We start from the raw sequence: 21,653 nt of genomic DNA, 5'->3' as shown, positions 1-21,653 counted from the left end.
TTTAGGTCCTAGGATCTGTTTCAGGTTATTCCCTTCCATGCACAAAAATTGGTAGGCTCTGTTACTACTACAGCATTCTTTCATAATGGTTCCTCCTCATCTGTGATAATTCATGGAAACTTGGCTTGCAAGGAATGGTTAAAAACCTTCCCCTTTTGCCTTTCTGTAGCTCAAATTATAGGAGTGTGTTTTAGCTGAGATCAAGGCCTCCATTGCACTAGACATTGCACAAACCCAGACATCTTACATTCCTTGAAGGAACAGCAGGGAATATGGTGGAACCCCCATCTTGGAGATGGGGGATTGGGACAGAGGTGGATTGAGGGGAAAGCATTCCATAGAGCCAGGAATTAGGTGTGTTTCCCCTCATTAGTGGAGATGGAAGTAACTACTTTAGCCATGGCAGCAGAAAGAAAAGCTCCTGGCAAAAAGCTGGAAGAGGAAGACTGGTATTTAAAACAGTCCCATTGAAGGCATTGTCCAGATTGGATTATATTCCTCCTTGCTTTTGGAAAGATTCATCTTTTCCCTGTTGCCATTATCTCACTGGTATTTTGTTCACTGGAAAGTGTAAGGTCAGAGATGGTAAATGGGATCACAATCCTTCTAGAGATGATTGAGTCAGAAGCTGCCTGTCCTCCCCTCCACACTGGCCCAGCCAAACTTCAAACTGAGATTCAGGTCAAATTGAGGTAGATCCTGTGTCCCAGGGTAACATGCATCTCCTGAATTCAGGATGCTGAAGCGTCTCTAATGGATAGACCAAGACTGACCTCCTCCATCCTCCTGGGGAGAAAAGAGCAGCTCCATCCTGCCTTGTCCTCCCTTTGGAGGACAGCTCTAGCTCCTTCCCCAGGGTCTGCACACAGGACTCACACTGCAGGGCATGGAGAAGGTGACACATGGCCCCCATTCAGTCTCTTCCTTGCACCTGCAGGCACCCTGGGGACCAGCCCAGCTCCAGCTGCCACAGGCACCCTGCAGAGTTTGGTTCACAGTGTAAGAGAGGCTGAAGAGCAGAATGAGGTGTAACTAAAGCCTCTTGCTCTCCTAGTTAATCATGTGGGCAGAGCTCTAAGTAAATGCATTTCTACAAGCAGCCTTTATGCTGGGAGGTATGAAAAGGGCTCTGTTGGGACAGCTGCAGCCCAGCTCCCTCTGCGTGGCTGCGGGGCAGGGGCTGCGGCTGGAGAATCGCTCCTTCAGGAAGCCTGCCCTGTTTATTTACACACTGAGGCCAGGCTGGTGGATGCTGTCACTGCCTCTTTTCATGGCAGAGAGCAGCCAGAGCCCATTTCAACAGCAGCACTGAAGGGTTTCTGTTGTATATCGCACATGTGTGCCCACGGCAGCCAGAGCTCTGCTGTCCTCCTGCGCTGGAGTAAGTCCCAACACACAATGCCACGCTGACTTCTCACTGCAGCAGGATGAGACACCTCTGTCCTCACCTCCTGTCTCTCTTTCCTTTGTGTGCTGGGGCTGTCTGCATATTCAAAGAGCCTTGACTCATGCCAGGATGCTGTTTTTGTTGATATCAGTAGTGCATTTCTTCACGGATACTGAGACTGGATATCAGAGGAACTTCTCACCACATGCAGGGATCTGTTGGGTTTGCATGTAATGACTGTGGTAATTTTCTTTCTCTCACTAGGGTGACATGGGCCCTGTTGGACCAATTGGCTATCCAGGACCAAAAGGATTAAAGGTGAGGGAATAGCTGAGCTCTGTGAGCTCTCATCCCTCCATAGCTGAGCTGAAGGTTATTCTGTTCCTCCTTTGGGCAGTGGTGACTGTCCTGAGAGAAAGGATGGGCAGCAGTGATGTGTGTCCAGGCACAGGACTGTTGAACACAACATCCCACTGGTGCTCTGCAGTAGGCGTGAGTCAATGGAGAATTCCAGGAGCATTTTCCCTGTGTGCCTCCAGCACATGAAGAATGTGTGATGGAGCACACTTTGGGAGCAGTCTGGCTCCCAGACAGACCTTGAGACTGTGCCAGGCCAGTGCTGTGGGTCTGAACTACCACCCCATCAGCAAACAGCAATGTCACAGACCTGAGCAAGTCTCCACCATGGCTCAACCTCACTCTGAACTTTCTTTTATTTCAGGGGCTGATGGGAAACCCTGGAGAACATGGACTGAAAGGTGATAAGGTGATCTGAATACTCCCTTATTGCACTGTGTTTTAATTTTGCATGTGAAACCCCCTTTCTAGTTTCTTTCGTATTCAGCACCATAGTGCTGGTTCCACTCTGGCCATCTCTACCCCATCCTCTCATTCTCCCTCCATTCCTGACACTCTAGTTTTGATTTTTCTTTCTTTGATATCTGCCCCATCCCCTTTTCCATGGAGTATAGATCAGTTATGCTCAGATCCTCTTTGGAGCTCCTGTCTCACACTGGCGATGACAGTAAATGTACAATTAACTGGTGTTCCACTGTTTTTATGTTGTTTATGTGATGGGATGGGGAGGAGATGATCTGACACTGACAGTGAGTTTGTATTAATGCATTTGGGGGAAACATGGTGTGAAAAAGCAGCCCTGTATCAAACAAAGCAGGTGGATCCCCTGGAAAAACTGTTGTGTGTTGGATATCCCTGCTCCTGTTCAAGGAGCCTCACCTCAGTTCAGCTTCCTACTGAGAGGAAATTGCCTTGTCCCAAACTGATATAAATCACTTTAGAAAGAGCAAAATGGAGAGGGGCCTTGATTGCAGTGATTTAGTGGTGCTGGCACAAAAACATGGAGCTTGAGATAAATCAGCATGAAGCTGTGTGTGTAAATGTCTCACTGTCATAAGAACCCTCCTCCTACAGATATTCGGCTGTAGGATTTATTTAGTCTGAAAGAGTGGGAGGTGCAGTTATTTATTGGTGGCTCTGATTGCTCAGGAGGGCAGTGGAAAATGACCATTAAGTGTATTTTCCTCCTCTTGTCGGATTTTTTGTTCTCTTCTTAGATGTTTGCTTTTAGAGAATGATTTAGCAGCCCAAAACTGCACAGGGGGGAAGTAGTGTCAAACCAGTTGATTCAACTCTTCTTATATTATAGCAGCTCTTTGCCAGGACTCCTGTGTCTGCAATTTCCATTTCTCCCCTGTGCTGCTTTTCCACTTCTGTTGAGAGCAATGACAAGGCAAGAGAAGGGCTTTTTCTTTAGGACAAGCTTAAGACATTGTAGCTGGTTTCTTGACTAAACACCAGATCCTAGAGTCCACAGACTCTTCCATCCATTCCCTGGAATAAATGGTTAAATATCTTAAAAATCACCAACATTTAAATCATTGTTTAGCAAAATTAAACTTCCTGGACAGTTCAGTCTCCACCACTTTATAGAAACTACACTGTTTCTGCCCAGTATTTCCCCTGCCATTGCTGTCACAGTAACCAAATGGTTTGTGACTCTCTCTGGAGTTATCCTTACAATAATCCCAAGTGCGGAATTATCCATCCTCCCAACAATCCCACGCTCCTGAGGTACAGGAAACCTTTTCCTTCCTCCCCAGCTGCCTCCCCCTGCAAGCTCCAGGCTGCAGGTCATCCTGCCTTCCTGGGGATGGGTTGATGAGGATTTAATTGGATGTCTGCAAGTTCCTATTAATCCCATCTGTCTTGGTCACATCCAAAACATGTGGCCTTGTACAAGTTTGTCTTTTTGTAGCTGAGAAAAACTCCCTTCACTCAGCAGCAGTCAGATGAATGCTGGTAAAACCTGAGAATAATGACAGGGTGGCTGGATGGTGTGTGTAGGCAGGAGGAATGTCACTGGAGCTGCCACCTCGGTGTCTACCTGGGAGAATGTCCTCACATCACATGACCAGGTGTGAACCAGAATAGCGGACAACATCTCACTCCTCCGGCAGAAATCACATCTTTTTATCTAGCAGCTAGACAGGCCAGTCCAGGTCATCCTCCTGTTGCCATTCCAGTGTTTTCATGCAGGCAAGGAGACGGGAAGAGAGGGTTTTATCTGCTGTTACAGGGAGAAGTGGAATTACTGTATAACTGAAATAAAGAGCGGCCTTGAAAAGACCACGTGGGGTGATGAGTGCAGGGGAAAGGTGGAGGAAGCAGAGGAAATCCCAGCTACTTGTTCTCACAAAGGAGTTTTATGAATCAGGACATCTGTAACTTGTGGAGGACATGGCTCAGGCAAATACCTCTGGAGTTGTGCGGCGTTAGCTCCCTTTGCATTGCTAAGCAGGAAGTCTTGGGAGCAGGGACTTCCAGTCGAGGAAAATTGAGGGGATTTTGCACAACAACCTCCTCTGCATCGCACAGACAGCAAACACATCCCACAGCTGTGCATTGGTCCCTTCCCTTGTAGCCCCTCTCTGTTCGTGTTGGGTTACAAAGGGCCTCGGGGTGTCTGAAGCTGCATTTCTTTTTATAGGTGAAAGATGAAGCACAGGCAACATAACATGGGCAGAGCCTGTTTGTAATTTCAGATCCTACATTCCTTTTCCTGCCCCACGAACAAAGTCCTTGCAGGCCCATTTCGTCATCTCGGCACTGCAGTTTTTAATAACAAACATGCCTGACCTCTTTCCTCTGTAATTTTTCCCTCTTATTAAGGACACAGACTCTGAGTCCCAGTTCCAGGGCAGGTGAAAGGTGATGCCCCAGTCCTCAGTTCTGGTTTAAGGGATTAACAGCCATAGATGGACTGCTCATGCCGTGACATTTTGCTGTGCTATCACAGTAACATGTGAACATCTGGCATGAAGTCCAGCTCCGCATAAGAGATGTGTTTTGTTTCCCCTGCTTCCTTCTTACCCTCTCTAATGCCCATTTCTCAGAGCTGTTTAAAAGCTGGTTTCATTGTCATGCCCCACTTTTCCTAAAGGTTGGAAACAAAGGTTTGTTCCTGCCTTTTGCTATGCTCTGGAAACTCTTTTATTTTAGTAGTTATTACTTAGTATCCAAGTATTTCTTCTGAAACAGTATTTCAATGGCCGCCTGTACTGTCTGGGTAGAAAATTGCTTAATAAAAAATATAATCTTTCTTTTTTGACCCTCAGAATTGATGGTAAAGACAAACCTCAGAGCCATCCTGTTGCTTCCAGAAAAGCTGTTTTCATGCTGCCTTCTGTTGGGAGCAAGAATTAAGTAGATTTCAGTGTTTTAAGCCTTGGACTACATAAAATAAGTAGAAAATTGGGAGAAGATGAGAGAAGTCTGTAAAGGAGCTGGGTCACACAGTAGTTTTTTTGCCATTTCTATTGTATGTAATACTTGGGGTTCTTCCGAACTGAAGCTGTGTAAAGAGCTGATTGTTTCCATTTTGCATTGCCAAAAAAAAAAAAAAAGATGGGAAATACTTTAGATGAAACAAAATGTTGGTTATTTGACTCAAATTAAAATATTTTAGGTTTAAAACCAAATGAGTAAAATCAATTTAACGTTTTTAAGAGCAACATTCTAATTTTGCTATGTAAAAGATTTGTTTTGAAGACGGTTCAGTGAAATGTTCTGGGAACATTTGCCAAAAAATTAAAGCAAATTTAGCGTGAATCCATGAAATATTTCCATCATTGAATCTGCATAGTTCTTAATTATTTTTCTTCTGAAAATTTGTCTTTGAAAAGTCTTTACCAACTCAAACCTGAACCATCCCCAATTTCATTATCCCCTGCATGTTACTGAAGTAGTTACAATTATTTCAGCTCTCTGATAACTAGTGGGTGGTTTTTCTGGAGTGAAATGGACTTTCTCTGTCCTCTCCCTGTGGACTTCGGCTCTGTTGCAGGACTCCACATGTCTTCCATGTGGACTATGTTTAAACATACAGCTCTAGAGTGGCTCATTCCCTCGCTGGGGAGCCAAGTTCATGGGAGAGACTTCCTCCCAGCAGTTATTTTTGTTGGGTCTTGTCATTGTACCAAGTTATTGTAGTCGTTCCTCCTTTGACTTCCCAAGCAGAATTTTCCTCTCTCTGCCCCATCATTGACTCATCCTTTGTTTAAATAAATCACTAAATACATGAGGTTGGAAGGGGCATTAGAAGGTCATTTGATCCACAGAGCTGCTCACAGCAGGGCTAAGAGCCAATGCAAGGTAGTCCACTGCTCCTTGGAAAACCTTCAGGGATATTTGTCTTCCGCCCAGGGAGTCAGAATCTGTTATGTTGGTCCAGTGAGGGGACAGACAGACATCTTGCTCAGGAGCACAGTGATGTGCTCCCCATACCAGTGAACACCCGCCTACCCCTCCCAGGGAATCTCAGATCAGATACTGGCAGTGAGGTAGTACTAAAGCATTACCAGAAGCTGCTCTTGCTTTCTTATGAAAGAGGATTGATGCTTGATGTCAAGACTAGGATATGCTCACAGAAACCTTGAGGATTGTTTTCTTTTCTATAGGGCCTTGTGAGAGAAAAGGTTCATTCATTGAAAACTGAACTCTTCTGTTCAGCTGAATTTAACACTTCTCCACCTTCATGGTCGCTGTTAGCCAGAGGAGTGTGGTCTCTCTTCTTGCAGCTTCTGTAGATACACAGTGCTTGGGAATTCCTGCTTTTTGCTCTTCTGCAGTTTCCCTTCTCACCTTAGAATCAAGTTGGGAAATACACACTTTGTTCAGGGTTGTTGTTACATTCAATGTGATCTGCAGCTTGCCACCAGTTCGGTTTTGAGTGGAGCTGGTGCTGAGACTTTTGCTGTACAAAGCGCCTTCTAAGCATCAACCTGGGGATTTTGTCTGTTGCTGTTGCCTATTTTAACTCTCTGGTGATGTATACCCAGGGTGATCAGGGAAGAGCAGGTGTTCCAGGAGATATCGGCTTCCAAGGAGACAAGGTATTTGCTTTTCTTTTCTCCATCATTCTTTTCCCCTTACATAGCAGTGGCCACCAGTTTTCTCAGTTCACCCACTAGGAGCTGGAATTAGCTGCATCCTGCTGTCAGGTTCCCCTTCTTGGATAGTTCCCATTTGGGGTATGCTGTGCCTTTTCTAAAGTCCATGTCAGAATATGGATTTTCTAGTTACTCATAGTAAAAGCAGTTCTGCAGGGGCCTTTCTATAGGGGCTATGTCTTCTAGCAGAGATTGGAAGTGATGGGATTGATGGGGATGCCTTTGAATGTGTGTGGTCCAGCGGCTGCAGACGCAGGAGATTTTGTCTGCTCAGTGCAGCAACTTAAACCCTGACCCAGCGAAGCACTTAACGCTCTGTATAACTTCTGATCAAATGACTTCTCCCCTGTGACTCGATGTGATACTGACTGTGGCTGACAAATGTTGCACATAGCCCTGTGCTGGAGCCTGTGTGGCTCTGAGCCACAGCCAACGGCAGCAGCTCCTGTTCTTTGGGGCTAAATTCAGGGCTGTCTACAGAAACATCTCACTGACATTAGTGCAGCTGTCTCAGCTCTATGCAGGGCTAAGTCTAGCCTTTAGGAGATGCTTCCCATTCTGCAGCAAAGCTGGAGCATGGGGAATTGGTATTTTTTTGATGCCTCATTGTGTTCTGAAAAAATGTGTCTCTCTCAGGGCAGCCAGGGTTTGCCTGGGGTCCCTGGGGCACGAGGGAAAGCAGGCCCCCTGGTAAGTAACCAAGCACCCTCTGCTTCCTAATCTCCCTTTCTAAAGGTTCCTTGCCCAGCTGGAAAGACAGCTTGGCAGGGGTGTGCTGTTCTAAACAGGAAACCCAACAGCCAGAAGCCAGCTCACTTTTCCCCATGTTTTTCTGATTTCTGCAGGGAAAAGTCGGTGACAAAGGACCAGTTGGGTTTCCAGGACCACCTGGCCCTGAGGTATGTCCCACCACCACCTTCTCACATCCTTGCAGCCTAGGGCTTCACTTCTCTGCTGGGATAAAATGGCACATGTGTGGTGATGGGGTAGGAAGGATCAAGATGGGTTCATGACCTATTTTGCATCTCATGGTTTTCTGGTTTTTCCTTCTCCTTTTTTCTCATAGAAAATTTTTTAATTTTTTTCCCCTCAAAACCATTTAAAGTAGAAAATCCTGTTACTTCCTTTACCAAAAAATAGTCACAGTGATACCTCAAATGCAGGATGAGTTTCCCCCAGCACACCATCATTTTTGTCCTTCCTAAGCAACCAGACAAAATGTGTAAGATGCTAGAAAGCCACTTTCCAGCACAAAGTGATGGTCTGTTTTCCCCTCATCAGCGTTCTGGTATTTCACAGGGTCTGGAAGGGCTCTCAGCTGACTGCTGCTACTTAGCAGTCGTTCCTCTTTGTTGCTATTGGAAATATGAAGGGTGTCAGCATCTTTCCTAATTCCTCGCCTGCTTCCCTTTGTGAGGAGGCTGCAGCTTCTTTCTCAGAGCACAGAGATTATGCGCTGACTCATAAAGATTAATTAAAACCGAAATTGCCGCTTTTAGCTGTGTGATGACAGGGAGACCCTCGCTGCAATAAATTTTGTAAGAAGATGGACCTAAAGGGAGTTGCTGGGAAAGGCTGCTCTTCCATCAAACTGATGGAAGAGTTTGTGTCCCATTCCCTCCCAAAGCCGCAGAGGCCCACACAAAGGCACTACCAGCATGTAACACATCTTGTCCCTTAGTCATTAACTAAACCTCTCACAGAGGCTGACACTGCCTGCAGAATTCCACTTGTGCACCCTGACTGTTCCTCATTTGCTCCAGGGCTTCCCGGGTGACATTGGCCCACCAGGAGAAAACGGTCCTGAAGGTCTGAAGGTGAGTAGAGCGGAGACTGCAGCTCTGTGTGGGGTTGGAAGCAGCCAGGGGAAACAAAGTAATGGGAAGAGGGGAAGAGAGAAACCTCTGGAGATTCCTAAAGATTGTCCTGGCCAGCATCTCAGCTTGGTGTGTTTGGCTTGAGGTCCCTCCAAGTGCAGCGTTTTCTTTTCTTCAGTTTTTTTTTCTGTTACAGAATTGACATTGGATAATGTCCCATGACTGTGAAAGAGACTTTCTCATTTTAATTGCCCTTCTGGGCTTATGTTTCTATTTTCTGAGTATCTTTTTCTTTGGCTGTTTCTCAGGGAAAGCCAGGAGCACGAGGTTTACCTGGGCCAAGAGGACTGCCTGGACAAGAGGTGAGTGTCCTCAGCTCAGAAGAGGTTTGATTTAAAGAACAACGCCGACTTTTGTAAATTAATGCATGCTGAAATGGTGTCCGTGGTTTAAAATGCTCTGGTCCCTCTGAATCTGGAAGCAGAGGCTTATACTGAGTGATCAGAGACCTGCAGAAGAGGAGCTTCCTCAAAGCTGTGATCTCCAGGTCCTGTGATCTCTGCCTCCAGTCACTGCTGGCATTTGCAGATCCTTAATTCTGCTTTGGCTTTGCTTTTAAAGCTTGTTGGCCCACCCCCAGATGGGTGTTAGAACCCTTTTCCCTTGCACAGACATGGCCTGGCCTGGCTTTGGCTTTCTGCTCCTTTTAAGTGTGTTCTTTTTCAACCATGAGACCTGCAGACTCTGCTCTCTCACATGGATAAACATCCCTCTGTAAAAAGAGAAGGAAACGGGAATTGCTGCTCTGTAGAAATTCATTTGCTCAGCACCCCGGAGCTTGCAGTCACCACTTTCACCTCGGAACTTGAAGCACCATTCCACTTGCAGTCGTTAAGAAGGGAACAATTGTCATTGATTTAATTGTCCTGGAGCTGCAAATGCACTATGGGAGCAGCAGAGAATGTCTGGGTTCCCCGTTTATCCTGCTGTAACTCCAGTGACATCAGTGTAATTTCCTTTCACTCAGGCCAGTGTAAGCTGTTTGTCCAGAGTCACGAGACATTGTGTAAATAACACTGAGCACATGCATGGGCAGGAGCTCGTTTTAATAGCACTAATAATTCTTAACTTTTTCTGGGAACTCTTCTGCTTGTTCTCTAAATGGGATTAATGCAAATTAGCTCATTTATTTGCAGTGAAATAGGAAAAAAAATATTCCAGACAAAATACAAAGGGAATCGAAGCCCTGCATTCCAGGTTCAGGCAGGCATGACCAAGCTGCCTTCAATTTCCTCTAGTTAGTGAGTGTAAAAGTAAGCCCAAAGACATGGACATGGAGTTTGGTGCAAGCTGTGCTGAAGGACTTTGAGTGTGCAGCAGAGCGCAGCACTGTGCCCTTACTACTAAGGTCACCCTGGGCACTGGGTCAGGGCTCTGAATTACATCCCACTGGAAATGTGGAATATTGTGGGTGGCTTGTCTGAGCCCATGGAGCTGGGTTCCTGACCCCCAGTCCCACCCTCAGCCTGTCAGTGCCCCTTCATTACCATGGCTGACCACCGAAATGAGAGCAGCCAGCCTGTGGCTGCCAAGGGCGCTTTTAATTTCTCTCTTGGCAGTTGGTTTTAGACACTTGAGATAATTTTTGTGAAGCTTAATTGAAGGTCTCTTAGAAACTGAGATCTGATCCTATCACATTAGAAATTGGTGTAGAGCCAAGGGAGAGGACCGAGTCCAATTGCTGTGTGAGATTTTGTGATAGCTCCATCCTGCAGCATGTGTAGTCCCAGCTGAAAGCAAAAGGGAAACATTCATACAGTTGCCAAATGGTTCTCTGGGAAATTTTGGAACATGCTTTTTTGGGGGGAAGGAAGAGGAAAGGGGGTAAGAAAGACAAAGAGTAAAGAGCTCTATAGCATTCACATCCCTGCCAAATCAAATGAAGCAGTTATGGCAACATGTTCAGTGTACCCTACTGGCCAAATCTGGCCCATCATAGACCAAATCAACTGGCATTGCCTTGGTCAATTTTTGGATGGCTTTTACTGGCAGGACTTGACTTGAGATCTTTTTTCCTGAGAAACCTCGGAGCCTGCTTTAAGACAGAAGAGGACTCAGCTGTTAAAATGTGACAGCTGAGCACACAGCCTGTGTTTAACTGCTGCTCATACTGCAGGCACTTCATTCTTGCTGCATGGTGAGTCCAAATTTTGTCACTACTTTGCCTTTTATTTTAATTTCTTTTCTCCTCAGGGAGATGAAGGACCCTTAGGACCACCAGGAGTCCCTGGTCCAGAGGTATGTTTCAGTCATTTATTCACTCAGTTATTACCAGCTCTGATGACCTTGCAATGGAATTGTAGTTAAATTCTCATAAAGCTTCAACCCCTCCTGGTTTGGGAAGTTAATCTGCCCTGCTATGAATTATTGTCTTGTCCAGGACTTGATTGATTGCTTGATCCAGGATGGCTGAAAGTCCAAGAAGTGTCTTGCACAGGGTGTTGAGTTTATGACTTGCCTAAAGTCTCAGACCTTAAAAAACCCTCTAATGTTTAAACAGTTCATCCTCAAGATAAATGACACTGACTGGAAACCATCTCTGTAACCAGCCCTGATGTTTCTTCCTTGATTTATAGTATTTTTCAATGAGTAGAGGAAAAAGAAAGAAAAAAGACTGGACAGTTATAGAGAGTCCTTTTGATGTCTGTGATGTATCACAGAAACACAGTTAGAAGAAGCAAAAAGAATATTGTCATATCCTTGAACTTGCCAGCTCAGGATTTTGTAATGGGTCTGTACATAATTGTCACCTCAGGATAGTAAAATATCCTGAAAATGGGTAATAGGTGGATCAGAAAATGAATGTTTTATCTTTATCTTTTATCGTACAAGCATGTAAGCTGCACCTGTGACCAAAGCAGCTGCAAGCTTTTGATGTTTACGGTTTTTCCATGTATTCCAGGGTCGATCTGGTCGGAAGGGATTTCCGGGAACACCTGGTCCCAGCGGTCCAAAGGTAAGAAAAGAGTTTGTTCCTGATCAGGGAAGCAGTGGGCAGAAGGGAGGAAAGGAAGAGGGAAATGTCTTTTCTCACCTTTACCACTCTCCCAGGTATTCATTCCAGAGAGAACAAGAAAACTGAGGGTTCCTCTTTTTCTCAGGATTTTGGGGTCTCAGCTTCTGCTTCTTTCTTCAAAAAGAATGATGGTGCATTTTTAAGCCATTATAAACAAGTGTGTTCCTCCTTTGATATTAACCAACTCCTCCCTCCATCATCATCTCATTTTCCATTGCTTCTCCATGGTTTTGTTCTAAAACAATGCACATCATTCCTATCTTTGCTGCCTAATTATCAGCAGGAGCCATCCCAGGGCAGTGCTCTCCACAAACCCACACTCGAAAGGAAAGAGAAAAACTAAAAAAAACAACCTCTTCAAACAGTAAATAGCAAAAATGTGGTCTGGCAGCACATCTGGAGTATCTGCCTACTGAGAAAATACAGCTGCTGTCCTGGAGACACTGCTGGTTACTGGAGAGCCTGGCCTCTGGACAGCCCATCCAGGAGCACTCCGATTGCCTCCATGTGCTGCCACAGCTGCCCTTATCCCTGGTGGGTTTGAAATCCTTCTCCTTCTGCTTTCTCCTTCACCCCTCATCATTTTCATGCTCTGAACTCCTTCTTCCTGCACTGGGATTTATCTCACGTAGGTTCTTGCTGTGGTTTTCCTGTGGGTGCTCCATGTGACGGTAACCTGTGCCTGTCTGAGGTTTTATAACAACAGAATCAGGGTGCAGCATTGCCTGGGAGTATTTGAGTTGTTGTTTCTTCTTATGCTTTGTAAAACTTTGGGATAAAGTAAGCAGGACTAGGCCAGGCCTATGCCACAGGGCAGTAGACATCTTATGTTTCAGTGTGGTTCTCTGAAGGTTATTTTTCTACAGCAGGACCAGCTTTAGGAGCATTTTGCTCCAGAACAGCAAGTGTTTGCTCCATGTTTGTGTCAACATTGTTTCTTACTTTGGATTATCTTCCAAGTCACAGTTGGTTTTGTAAAATGTTGTTTCTCACAGATTTTCCCTGATTCACACACAGCAGCCCAAATCATGGGCGTACAAAGAGCCATGTTGTGCCCAGGGTGTGGCTGGCAGCACCAAGTTACCCATGTGCCCTTGTCTCCTTGTCCTGCAGGGTGAGCCAGGAAACCGTGGCCGACCAGGGAAAGTTGGTGAGCAGGTAAATTCCTTATTTTCCTTGTCTCTTTGATGATCTCCTCTGTACAATGTGTCGTGGGTGCCCAGAGTGCCTGCAGAGGGCAGTGGCCAGGGACTTCTGGCCAGCTCAAAGCTAGCAACAGCCCTGGTGCTCCAGCTTCCAGGCTTTGCCAATGTAGGTTTTAAGGGTAGGATCCTCTGCTTTGGGTGCTATGTTGCTTTCACTTCCCCTGGATTTTTGGGGACTAGAGGAGATAGCAGCTGAAGGAACCAGACCCTGGGGAAGAGTGACACTGAGCTGCATTTTGTTGTAATTCCACAGAGAAAATTCTGCTGGTATAGCCCAGGACATGCATTATCCCTGTAGGCTTCGGGGGAACCACAGGCATCAAGGAAAGAGCAACAATTGTTCCCATGTCTCTATGATTGAAACCAACAAACTTGTCCACCAACAACCCTGAAATTGAAGCCGCAGAGCCTCCAGCATGTTCTGTGTGTTCCTGCATGACCACACCGAGCTGGCTGTAGCAGCTGGTCCTTGCACTGGGAGTGTTGCTTCTCACCACTGCTGTCTTTCCCAACACTTTCCCTGCTGGATGGTCAGCACACTTGGTTTGGTTTGGTTTAGCTTGTCGGCCTCTCTGGCTCTTCTTTGCTCTGTATGCAACAGCTGGGGGCCACTTCTTCCAAGGGTTTCTGACCAAGCAAGTCTAAAAAAGCCAAGGTGGATCCTTTTCAGTACCAGCAGTCTGATACCAGCCTCAGTATATATCAAAGGTGGTTATTTCTATTTGGAAATTAGAGGCATTTCTGTGTTAGGGTTGTTAATTTGCTCCATGAAGAGCAGCTACTGAAGGAGCAAAGTTGTTCCCCATATCTGAGTCCTAGTTGCAGCTTTATCAGATTCTGCACGATCTCAGGCAACACTTCCCAGTGCTTTGTGCCTCAGTTTCTCCTTCTGTGGAAGCCATGAGACAGCCCTGAGCAGTGCTTAGCCCGCCCAGCGCCTCCTGTTCTGAAGTGGCACCTGTGGATACAGTTAAAAATGAATATTTAGAAGTGCTTTGATATCCTTAACAAGACATTGTCCTTGAAGGGCAAAGCATCATTAGGATTATTATTCTTTAACTTCCCTCAGGACTGACCTTGGATGAGAACTCTAGGCACTGTTCATCGAAAAGAAAACACAGCTGGCCTCTGCTGACACTGAAACCAGTGCAATAGTAGGAAAGCTGCCTGTGTTATTCTTAGTCAATTAGTCTCTGTCTAGAAATATCACCCAGAAAGTTTCCGTTTCCAAACCAGTCAAGTCATTAGAACAAAAATGTCTCACCAGACTAATGAGAAATAATCTCGTCTCCCATCACACCTCCTCTGAACAATGCTGGAGTGTTGGAGTTTCCTTCCCCCCTCCACTTAAACTTCAGCAGTTGGTGTTGGGGCTGGATTGGTTTTCAGCAGAGCCCTGAGAGGATGGGCCCATCACCTCACCATGTTTTCTCTCGTGGAGACCCTGATGTTTTCTATTCCACAGTAAGGGTGGTCACACTTCTCAATCCTGCTGCTCTGCCTGACGAATGGGTTCTCTCAGAGTAGAAAACCTCAGCATAACAGCACGAGAAGAGATAAGCCATTCATCTCATTGGAGATTTCTTCCCTTTCTTAGGAACATCTGTTTAGGAAAACATGGGAGTTTCTGCAAGGTTTCCAGTGATACTTGAGCTCTCATTGAAAAATGAGGTTTTAAGCCACAGGGCAGTCCCTGATGTGTTGTTTTTCCATTGCAAGGACACAGACTCGGGAAGATCATTCATTAGATGCTTGCTGCCTCCATGTGCTGGAAGGATTCCAGCTGCTGGGCACCCCAGTACCCTGGAAATATGTGGGTTAACCCTTGCTTGCCTGTAGATGATGTCAGAAGGATATGAAGAGGAATACGGGGCCTCTGGCCAAGGATGCCACCAGCCTTCCTGTCCCAGAGCTGGGAATGCACAGCTGGAGGATGTCACCAAAATGTCCATGTTGAAGGTCAGAGAGACCTGTGGGAAAAGTAACCCCCTGCAGCAGACAGGAAGGTGCTGCCATCCCAGCAACGCCCTGCTTGGCACTAGAAAATCCCAGTGAAGAGTTGTGCTAGCTGAAAGAGACCTTAATTAACTTATGTCCTTAATGGGACTGGGGAGGTCCTGTCATAGCAGGAGCAGCTGTTTGAGTCCTTTCCCCTGTACAAGAAGTGACAGCCCTGCTCACTCACAGGGCTGTGTCAGGGTCAGCCACGCACCCATCGCTCTGTGCTGGGAAGGATGGCCAAGGCTCCTTGGAGGACTCTTGTCCTTTAAGGTCAAAGTATGTTGTCTCAATATCAGTATTCTGGGATAATTTGTTAAAGGACACCAGCACCAGCTCCTTCATGTTTTTCCCCTTCCGAAGGAGGAGGGGGTGTAATGTCAGGTTTGCAGGCGGGGTCTGACATGAGGAGCTCCTGATTGTCTTGGCCAAGGTCAAGAGGGTCACCAAGAACCGAGCAGGGAATTGCATTGGTGTTTCCCACACCTTAGTGCTGCTCCTTTCCCAGCCCATTTACTTTCTCCTCCAGGGCATCTCTGACCTCCAGACATCTCTGTCAGGGATTTTCAGGCACTGTGGTGCTCACAGCCTCTTTGGTGTGACACAGTGTTTCAACAGCACGTCTCCACTCTCCCTTTCCTCACTCCCCAGGGTGGCAAGAGCCCAACGTGGTGCCAGGGCAGGGCTGAGCCTGGTGCACAGGGGGTTAAACCACATGGCTGTTCTTTGCGGGTCAGAGCGTCCTCCCTTAAACTGTGATATTTACTGTTTTACTTTCCCTTTCTTTCATCTGAATGGGAGGATTGTACATTTACTCCCTCCCATCCTTTGTCCCTGGTTTGTTTTGTTTTGAGTTCTAGCGAACCAGTAAAACAGAAAGGCCGTGATCGGTTCCCGCTGGGAGCGACTGGCGGTCCCGTCCCTGGGAGACCCTGCTCACGCTGGGCTCGCCGATGGGTTGTTTCTCTCAAATGGGCTATGATTTATGCAAGGCTTCATTGCTGACTTGCTCTCTGTTGATGGAGCCAAGAGGGGGGGCTTAATTATAACAGGGCTGGACAATAAATGGGGAAAGCGAGACAGGAGTTAGGAATTACAACCCACCAGTCCCCCCTCCTTTCCTTCCCCTTCCGAGCCCCCAGCAACTTTTTAACAATCTCCATCTCTTTTCCACCATGCCCTTGGCTGGGGAATACAGCAGACTGAATCATGAGCGACATGCTGAACTCCCCTCTAATATAAATGTTTTACATTCTTTCCTGTATATTGTGGGCCTTTATCCGGGCAGCCACCGCTGCTGGGACTTCACGTGCATCATTACACACACTGCCTGGAGTCATGTTTGATGCAGGCCCTCTTTTCAACCCTGGGAACCTGAGAAAAATATGTTGCACCACAGCCATTTTAGTGTAATGACCACAGTTCATGTCTGCTTTGATTAAATATTTGCCGTTGGCAGCTCTTCTGGTTCTTAAAACCTAAATCTCCCTGCCTTTAGTGTCTATCCCATTTTGGCCAGTGAAGAGCATCATTACCCAATCTCCCCTGTTTTTCTTATACTCCTGATAATTTACTGAGATTTATTTGGTGTAGACATATCTATCTCAATTTGTGTCTGCTTGCAGACACAGCAATGTTGGTTAATTTAGCCCAGAGCAGACAGTGCTGGCTGCAAACACTGCAGAGCTACTGTGCTGGAAGCAGGGTCCCTGCTCTGCATCTCCTGTTCACACCATGTCTCACACAGGGAGCAGTGGCATCTTCCCCTGAGCAATACCCCAATGCACCAGCGCAGGCAGAATTTTCCCTGGGTTTGGAGTGAAATGTTGGCTGTGCTCCCCTTCCATCCCAACACTGATCTGTGCAGCAGGGCGAGCGTTGGCCATGCCAGCAGGTTTCTGCACAAGCTGCCGTAACAAGCAGCACATCTGTGACAGCCCAGGGAGTCTCAGGAGGGCACTGGGGGCTCTTGGTGTACTCAGATCCCTGCAAACCCCTCTGCAAAGCACCAGCAGGCCAGCTTGGGAAGCATCACCAGTACGTATGGCTTCGTGATCCAGATTCCTGAGAGACCTTTTAGGGTGGAAGAAGATGCTGCTATGGACAGTGAGTCTGAAGGTTGGCCTTCAAGCCTGAGCTTGGATATGCAGCACCCCGTGGAAGGGAGTTTGAAACAGTCTTGTTCTGAATGGTACCACCACTTGCTGCAGAGCAGGGATCCTTCTTCTGCAGGGACTGGCCTAAGGAACTAGAAATTTCTTAAAGAGCATATTCCCAGGAGGGAGAGTTCTGTGGTTTTCCAAGAAATTGGAAATGAACAAGAGATGTATTCTTTCTTGCTTTATTGTGTATTTTTGGCTAGCAATGCATTTCCCTGTTGCATCTCATTGCTTTGCCATTCTCTGACATAACATTTCCCTTCTTCATGGCCTTGGGCTATTGGAAAAATTCAGAAATTGGATGCAGTTGTGTACCTGCACTTGTGTCTAATTGAAAGGACAATTGATCCAGCAGCCTTCAGCAATGCCACCCAGTGGCAACCTTGCATAGGCAGATGTTGCAGACTTTTCTGCTCTCCCACTGATTCCTGCACTGGGCAATCTGTGCCGAGTCCAGCTCTGCTCACACGTGTCTGGTCCGTGTAGTCTGGCCACGATGACACTCTTGTGCTCCAGGACTGCCTCAGCTTCAGACTCAAAGGCCATTTCAAAGCAAAGACCATTTCAGAAAAGTTGGTGACACCCCTAAAGGATAGTAGAGCTTTTCGCTTTGTCATCCCATGGCTAACTGGTATTTCCATCATGGCACAGTGGCCTGCCAGTTCCCTGGACATCATCTCTGGATGAATTTCTAACACAAGCGTCTAACTTCAGGCTCTGATATACCCACTGGGCTCTTTGCCTTCTCTCATGAGTGTTTCCAAGTACTTTTTACCTGGATGTTGCTCCCACACCAGAGTGACAAGTGCCACTCACAGCAGAGTTGTGTGGCTGCTCCCTGCAAGAGGCAAAGCCGGCTGAGCCTTCCAGTGAGCGATGCCTTTGTTGAGCCCATCAGCCTGTCTCAGTGAGGAGCTCCTGTCTCCAGAGATCTCAAAGGATGGCATTTAATTAACATGAGGAATATTAAAGCACGGAACCTCTCAGTGTTTGGAGCCAGAAGCTGTTCCCTCTAAAAGTCATTGGAGAGTGACTTAAATTGCGATTTCTGTCTTGGAATGGGTCTGCTGAGTCTCGCTCATGCAGGAATAGGATGAGGCTGATTATTTTGTGTTACATCTCTACATTGTGAGTGTAACTTCATGGAAAGGGAGAGGCTTTTGGTGACAGAGGTTGCACAGCCTGTGAGGATGCTGCTCCAGGCGCTGTGTGTTCCTCTGTACCTGGGCGCAGTGTCACCTCACACTGTCACTGTAGGGGTGTAAACAGACCCTCAGCAAGGCACAGGCTCCAGAGAGCTCCTCTAAGAACTGCACACATCTCAGGCCAGCCATGAACAGGGGAAGCAAGACAGAAGGAGTACAGAGAGGAAGCTTTTCCTTCTTTTCTTGCTGTTCCCTCAGAATGGAGACAGTGGGGTGAAAAGCTTGCCCTTTACTGAGAACATGTTCCAAAAGTTGCCTTGCTGGTGTACCTTTTCCCCCATGGTGTTTGTTCTTGCATAGAGGAACCTCACAATTTATTTTGAAGATTTCAAATTATTCTAAAAAAAGAAGAAGAGCACTGTGATACCACTGGAAAATCCATCCCCTGGCTCCCACTTGTTCAGCAGCCACCCCCCAGCACCAATCAGACTGCTGCCTAAAATCAAACAAGCTGGGGCACAGCTTCCTTTGACACCACCCATGCCAAGTGTGGGCAGGTTGTGAAGTGTCTCAACAGGAGATGAATCCCTTTAGCTACAGACTCACTGGAAGAACTAAATGTAGATCTCTGTCTCCCAGTGACCCTTTCTGGGGCCATGAGAACGCGCAGTGAGAGCAAATGGCCACAGTGGCAAAGAGGATGGTCCCTTGTATCTCCAGAGCCAGAAGCCACTGGAGCTGGTAGGGAGGCTGCTACATGTTAATTCTCAGGAATCTTTGCTTGAGATTGCGTCTGTTTCCATCTTCCTAATTAAAAGCAGTTCTGTTTGCCTGTTCGTTATCCCGAACGTTGTTAAACCCTGAGCTTAGACTGGAGGTTTGCTCCAAGGTGGTTTCTGGGTAGTGTGTGAGATCCACTGCCCTGCTGGCCCCTCTGGCTGAGGGGACCTTTATTTCCTACTGGCATCCCACCAGCATGACACTATCCAGGGCAAAACTAGTCTGCACAAAGGGCTGAGGCAGCTTGGATTAACCCAGAGGACGTCTACCCAGTCCAGCAGCTAAAATGATGGTAAGTCTCTGTGCAACCCAGGAGCTCCCGCTGCAGATGCTCTTGGGGAAACTTTTGGGAAAAGCTCGCAGAATAAAGCCACACTATGGACTCGGTCTTTCTATGAAACACACTTCATTCATCCACTGTGCTGTGTGTTGTGGTTCTTGCAGATCCTCATGCTCCCATTCCAGCTGGTGCCTAAAGCAGAACCAGCTGTGGAGTTAGACATTCCCGTGGCCGGGAGCAACTCCATCCACTCTGGTAGCCAGTAGGAATTACTGAGCATTATACGAGGGATGGTGTGCTATTGTAACCAGCAAGGTGGACCAAAGGAACTGTTTACTTTCCCAGCAAATAAAAACTGAAAATTAGTTGTGCTCTTCTCTTTCCTCAGGGTCTAATGGGTTTCATAGGTCCAGTGGGGGAGCCTGGAATAGCAGGAGAAAAGGTAGGATTGCTTGCGATGAAATGGTTGTTGTAACTTTTGCAGGATGAGGGAGGCTGGGGTGGGAGAAAGGTTGTGGAGATTTAAGCTGTCATGTGAGTGCAACACCCAGCTGGGAATGGAGCACATCCAGGGTGTCTGAGCTAGACTAGGACCAGGCCAAAACCATCCACTTCTCATTCAGGAATTAACATGCGCTGCCCTCCAGGGAGATGCTGTCAAATAGTCTTTGAAAAATTAACTTTCCTCATTCATAACATGCCAGATGGTTTGTATTTAACAGTCAGCTCTGGTTTTTATGGGAATGAGGGATCCATCAGCCCTGTGTTGCTGGTCGTGGGAGGAGTCCATGGGATTGAGGTTGCAGATTTGTGCAGAGGTGTGCTCTGGGTTGCCACAGGGGTCACGCAGGGCCAGGGCTGAGCCTGCATTGAAGAGGAGGTCTCAGAAATTTCTCAGGTGTACGAGAGTGCAGCCACTCATCTAAGCAAAGGCTGGTCCAAATATTTCCTTTTTTATCTGATGAGGAGCATCCCATCTGGCTGCCCCGGACTGCTTTGGGCACACTCGGGGCTGGTGCCCTCTTGTGTACAGTACAGACACACACCTCTTCCAAGGTGAAAAAAAGGGCTTTATTTCACATAAAAACGTAAAAGGACATTAAATTGTTCTCTATTAGAGTGTAAACTTTTATTTGGAAGCAGCTCCTAAAGACAAATCATCTGTGTCACTCATTGTATCTCACTTGCATGCTGCTGGTTTTTGTTGGTGGTTTAATTATTCACAGTGCAGCTATAAAGATAGTGAAGAGCATAAAATGATGCATTCCACACATCAGTGCTCTCTTTCTCACTTTTATTGCTTCAAGCTCTGTCCTCTGGGTAATGATGTAAAGACTGTGACAGTTATACTGTGTTTGCTGCAGATCCATTTTATTGTCTGTCCGCAGCAGCCTTTGGAAAGGCCTTTCCATCCTGTGGGCCCTGGTGGGGCAGTAGCAGAGTCAGCCTCAGTCCAAGCTGTCAAGGGCCACAAGAACTAAAAAGAATGACATGATGTGGGGTGCATTTTAGAGAAGGGAGACAGAGGAATAAAGAGTCTGTGGTGTGTCCAGGGTGGTTACACAGAAAATTGGTGCCTGAGTGAGCTGTCTCATTGGCAGCTGCAGCCCTGAATTGAATGGGGGATAAGGTGTTTGCCATGCAGCAGATGTGGGAAGATCTTTTTCTCCATTCCATTAAATTAACATCTGTCCCTCCGCCTTCTGTGCCAAAGTCTTGACCACATGAGCTATCCCCAACTTCCAGATCAGCTCTGTACTGTGATGATGTTACATTGGTGTCAAGGCAAACCCAGGCTGTCCTTTGAAAATCTGCCTTTGGAGATCCTCAGCACAGCTGGGATTTCCATGAGGCTTCTCTACCAGGGCAAACTTAGGGATGACAGAAATAGCTATCATCAAATCAAAACCTCAACCAGGCCTCCAGTTGGCATAGTATCCTACAGCTTACTATGCTCTTGTGAGCTAAATGAAGTGGGAAATATGCTTTCATTAGACATAGCTGAGTCAGCAATCTCCATCCTGAGAGCTGCAAAACTTAAGACTGAAGCCAGTAGAATCCAAAGATTATCAAAGAGAACAATACAGTTAATACACACTTAATAAAATCCATCCATTCAGGGAGAAAAAAAATCCGTACATTGGTTTACAAGGGCCAGCTGGTGACAACACAAACTCTGGGGTTTGTTTTTAATAAGCTCCTTAGAGCCCAGAAAATATTTGCCCTTACACTTTTTGCTGCTGGAAGGTAGGTCAGATTTTGGGCGTAAACTAATTGGCAGCATTTTCTAAATCCTCCTTCCTCATCCCCCTGAGCACACAAACCTAACAGACCTAAC

General features: G+C 46.6%; 1 protein-coding gene across 8 annotated transcripts in view; it reads left to right on the top strand.

Moving 5' to 3' along the window:
• COL27A1 (collagen type XXVII alpha 1 chain) overlaps positions 1–21,653 on the top strand; it is a 151,792-nt gene that overhangs the window by 70,898 nt on the left and 59,241 nt on the right. For all 8 annotated transcript variants that reach the window (XM_017745601.1, XM_017745603.1, XM_008642274.2 and 5 more), the window contains 11 exons: positions 1,652–1,705; positions 2,109–2,153; positions 6,745–6,798; positions 7,492–7,545; positions 7,701–7,754; positions 8,619–8,672; positions 8,981–9,034; positions 10,926–10,970; positions 11,635–11,688; positions 12,862–12,906; positions 19,704–19,757. In XM_017745601.1, coding sequence (XP_017601090.1) covers positions 1,652–1,705; positions 2,109–2,153; positions 6,745–6,798; positions 7,492–7,545; positions 7,701–7,754; positions 8,619–8,672; positions 8,981–9,034; positions 10,926–10,970; positions 11,635–11,688; positions 12,862–12,906; positions 19,704–19,757 — 567 coding nt within the window. The remainder of the gene's footprint in view (positions 1–1,651; positions 1,706–2,108; positions 2,154–6,744; positions 6,799–7,491; positions 7,546–7,700; positions 7,755–8,618; positions 8,673–8,980; positions 9,035–10,925; positions 10,971–11,634; positions 11,689–12,861; positions 12,907–19,703; positions 19,758–21,653) is intronic.

Source organism: Corvus brachyrhynchos, unplaced genomic scaffold (assembly GCF_000691975.1).
Source record: "Corvus brachyrhynchos isolate BGI_N302 unplaced genomic scaffold, ASM69197v1 scaffold59, whole genome shotgun sequence".
NCBI classification, from domain to species: Eukaryota; Metazoa; Chordata; class Aves; order Passeriformes; family Corvidae; genus Corvus; species Corvus brachyrhynchos.
Note: the sequence above shows the minus strand (reverse complement) of the source record. Positions and strands in the feature narration are given on the sequence as shown.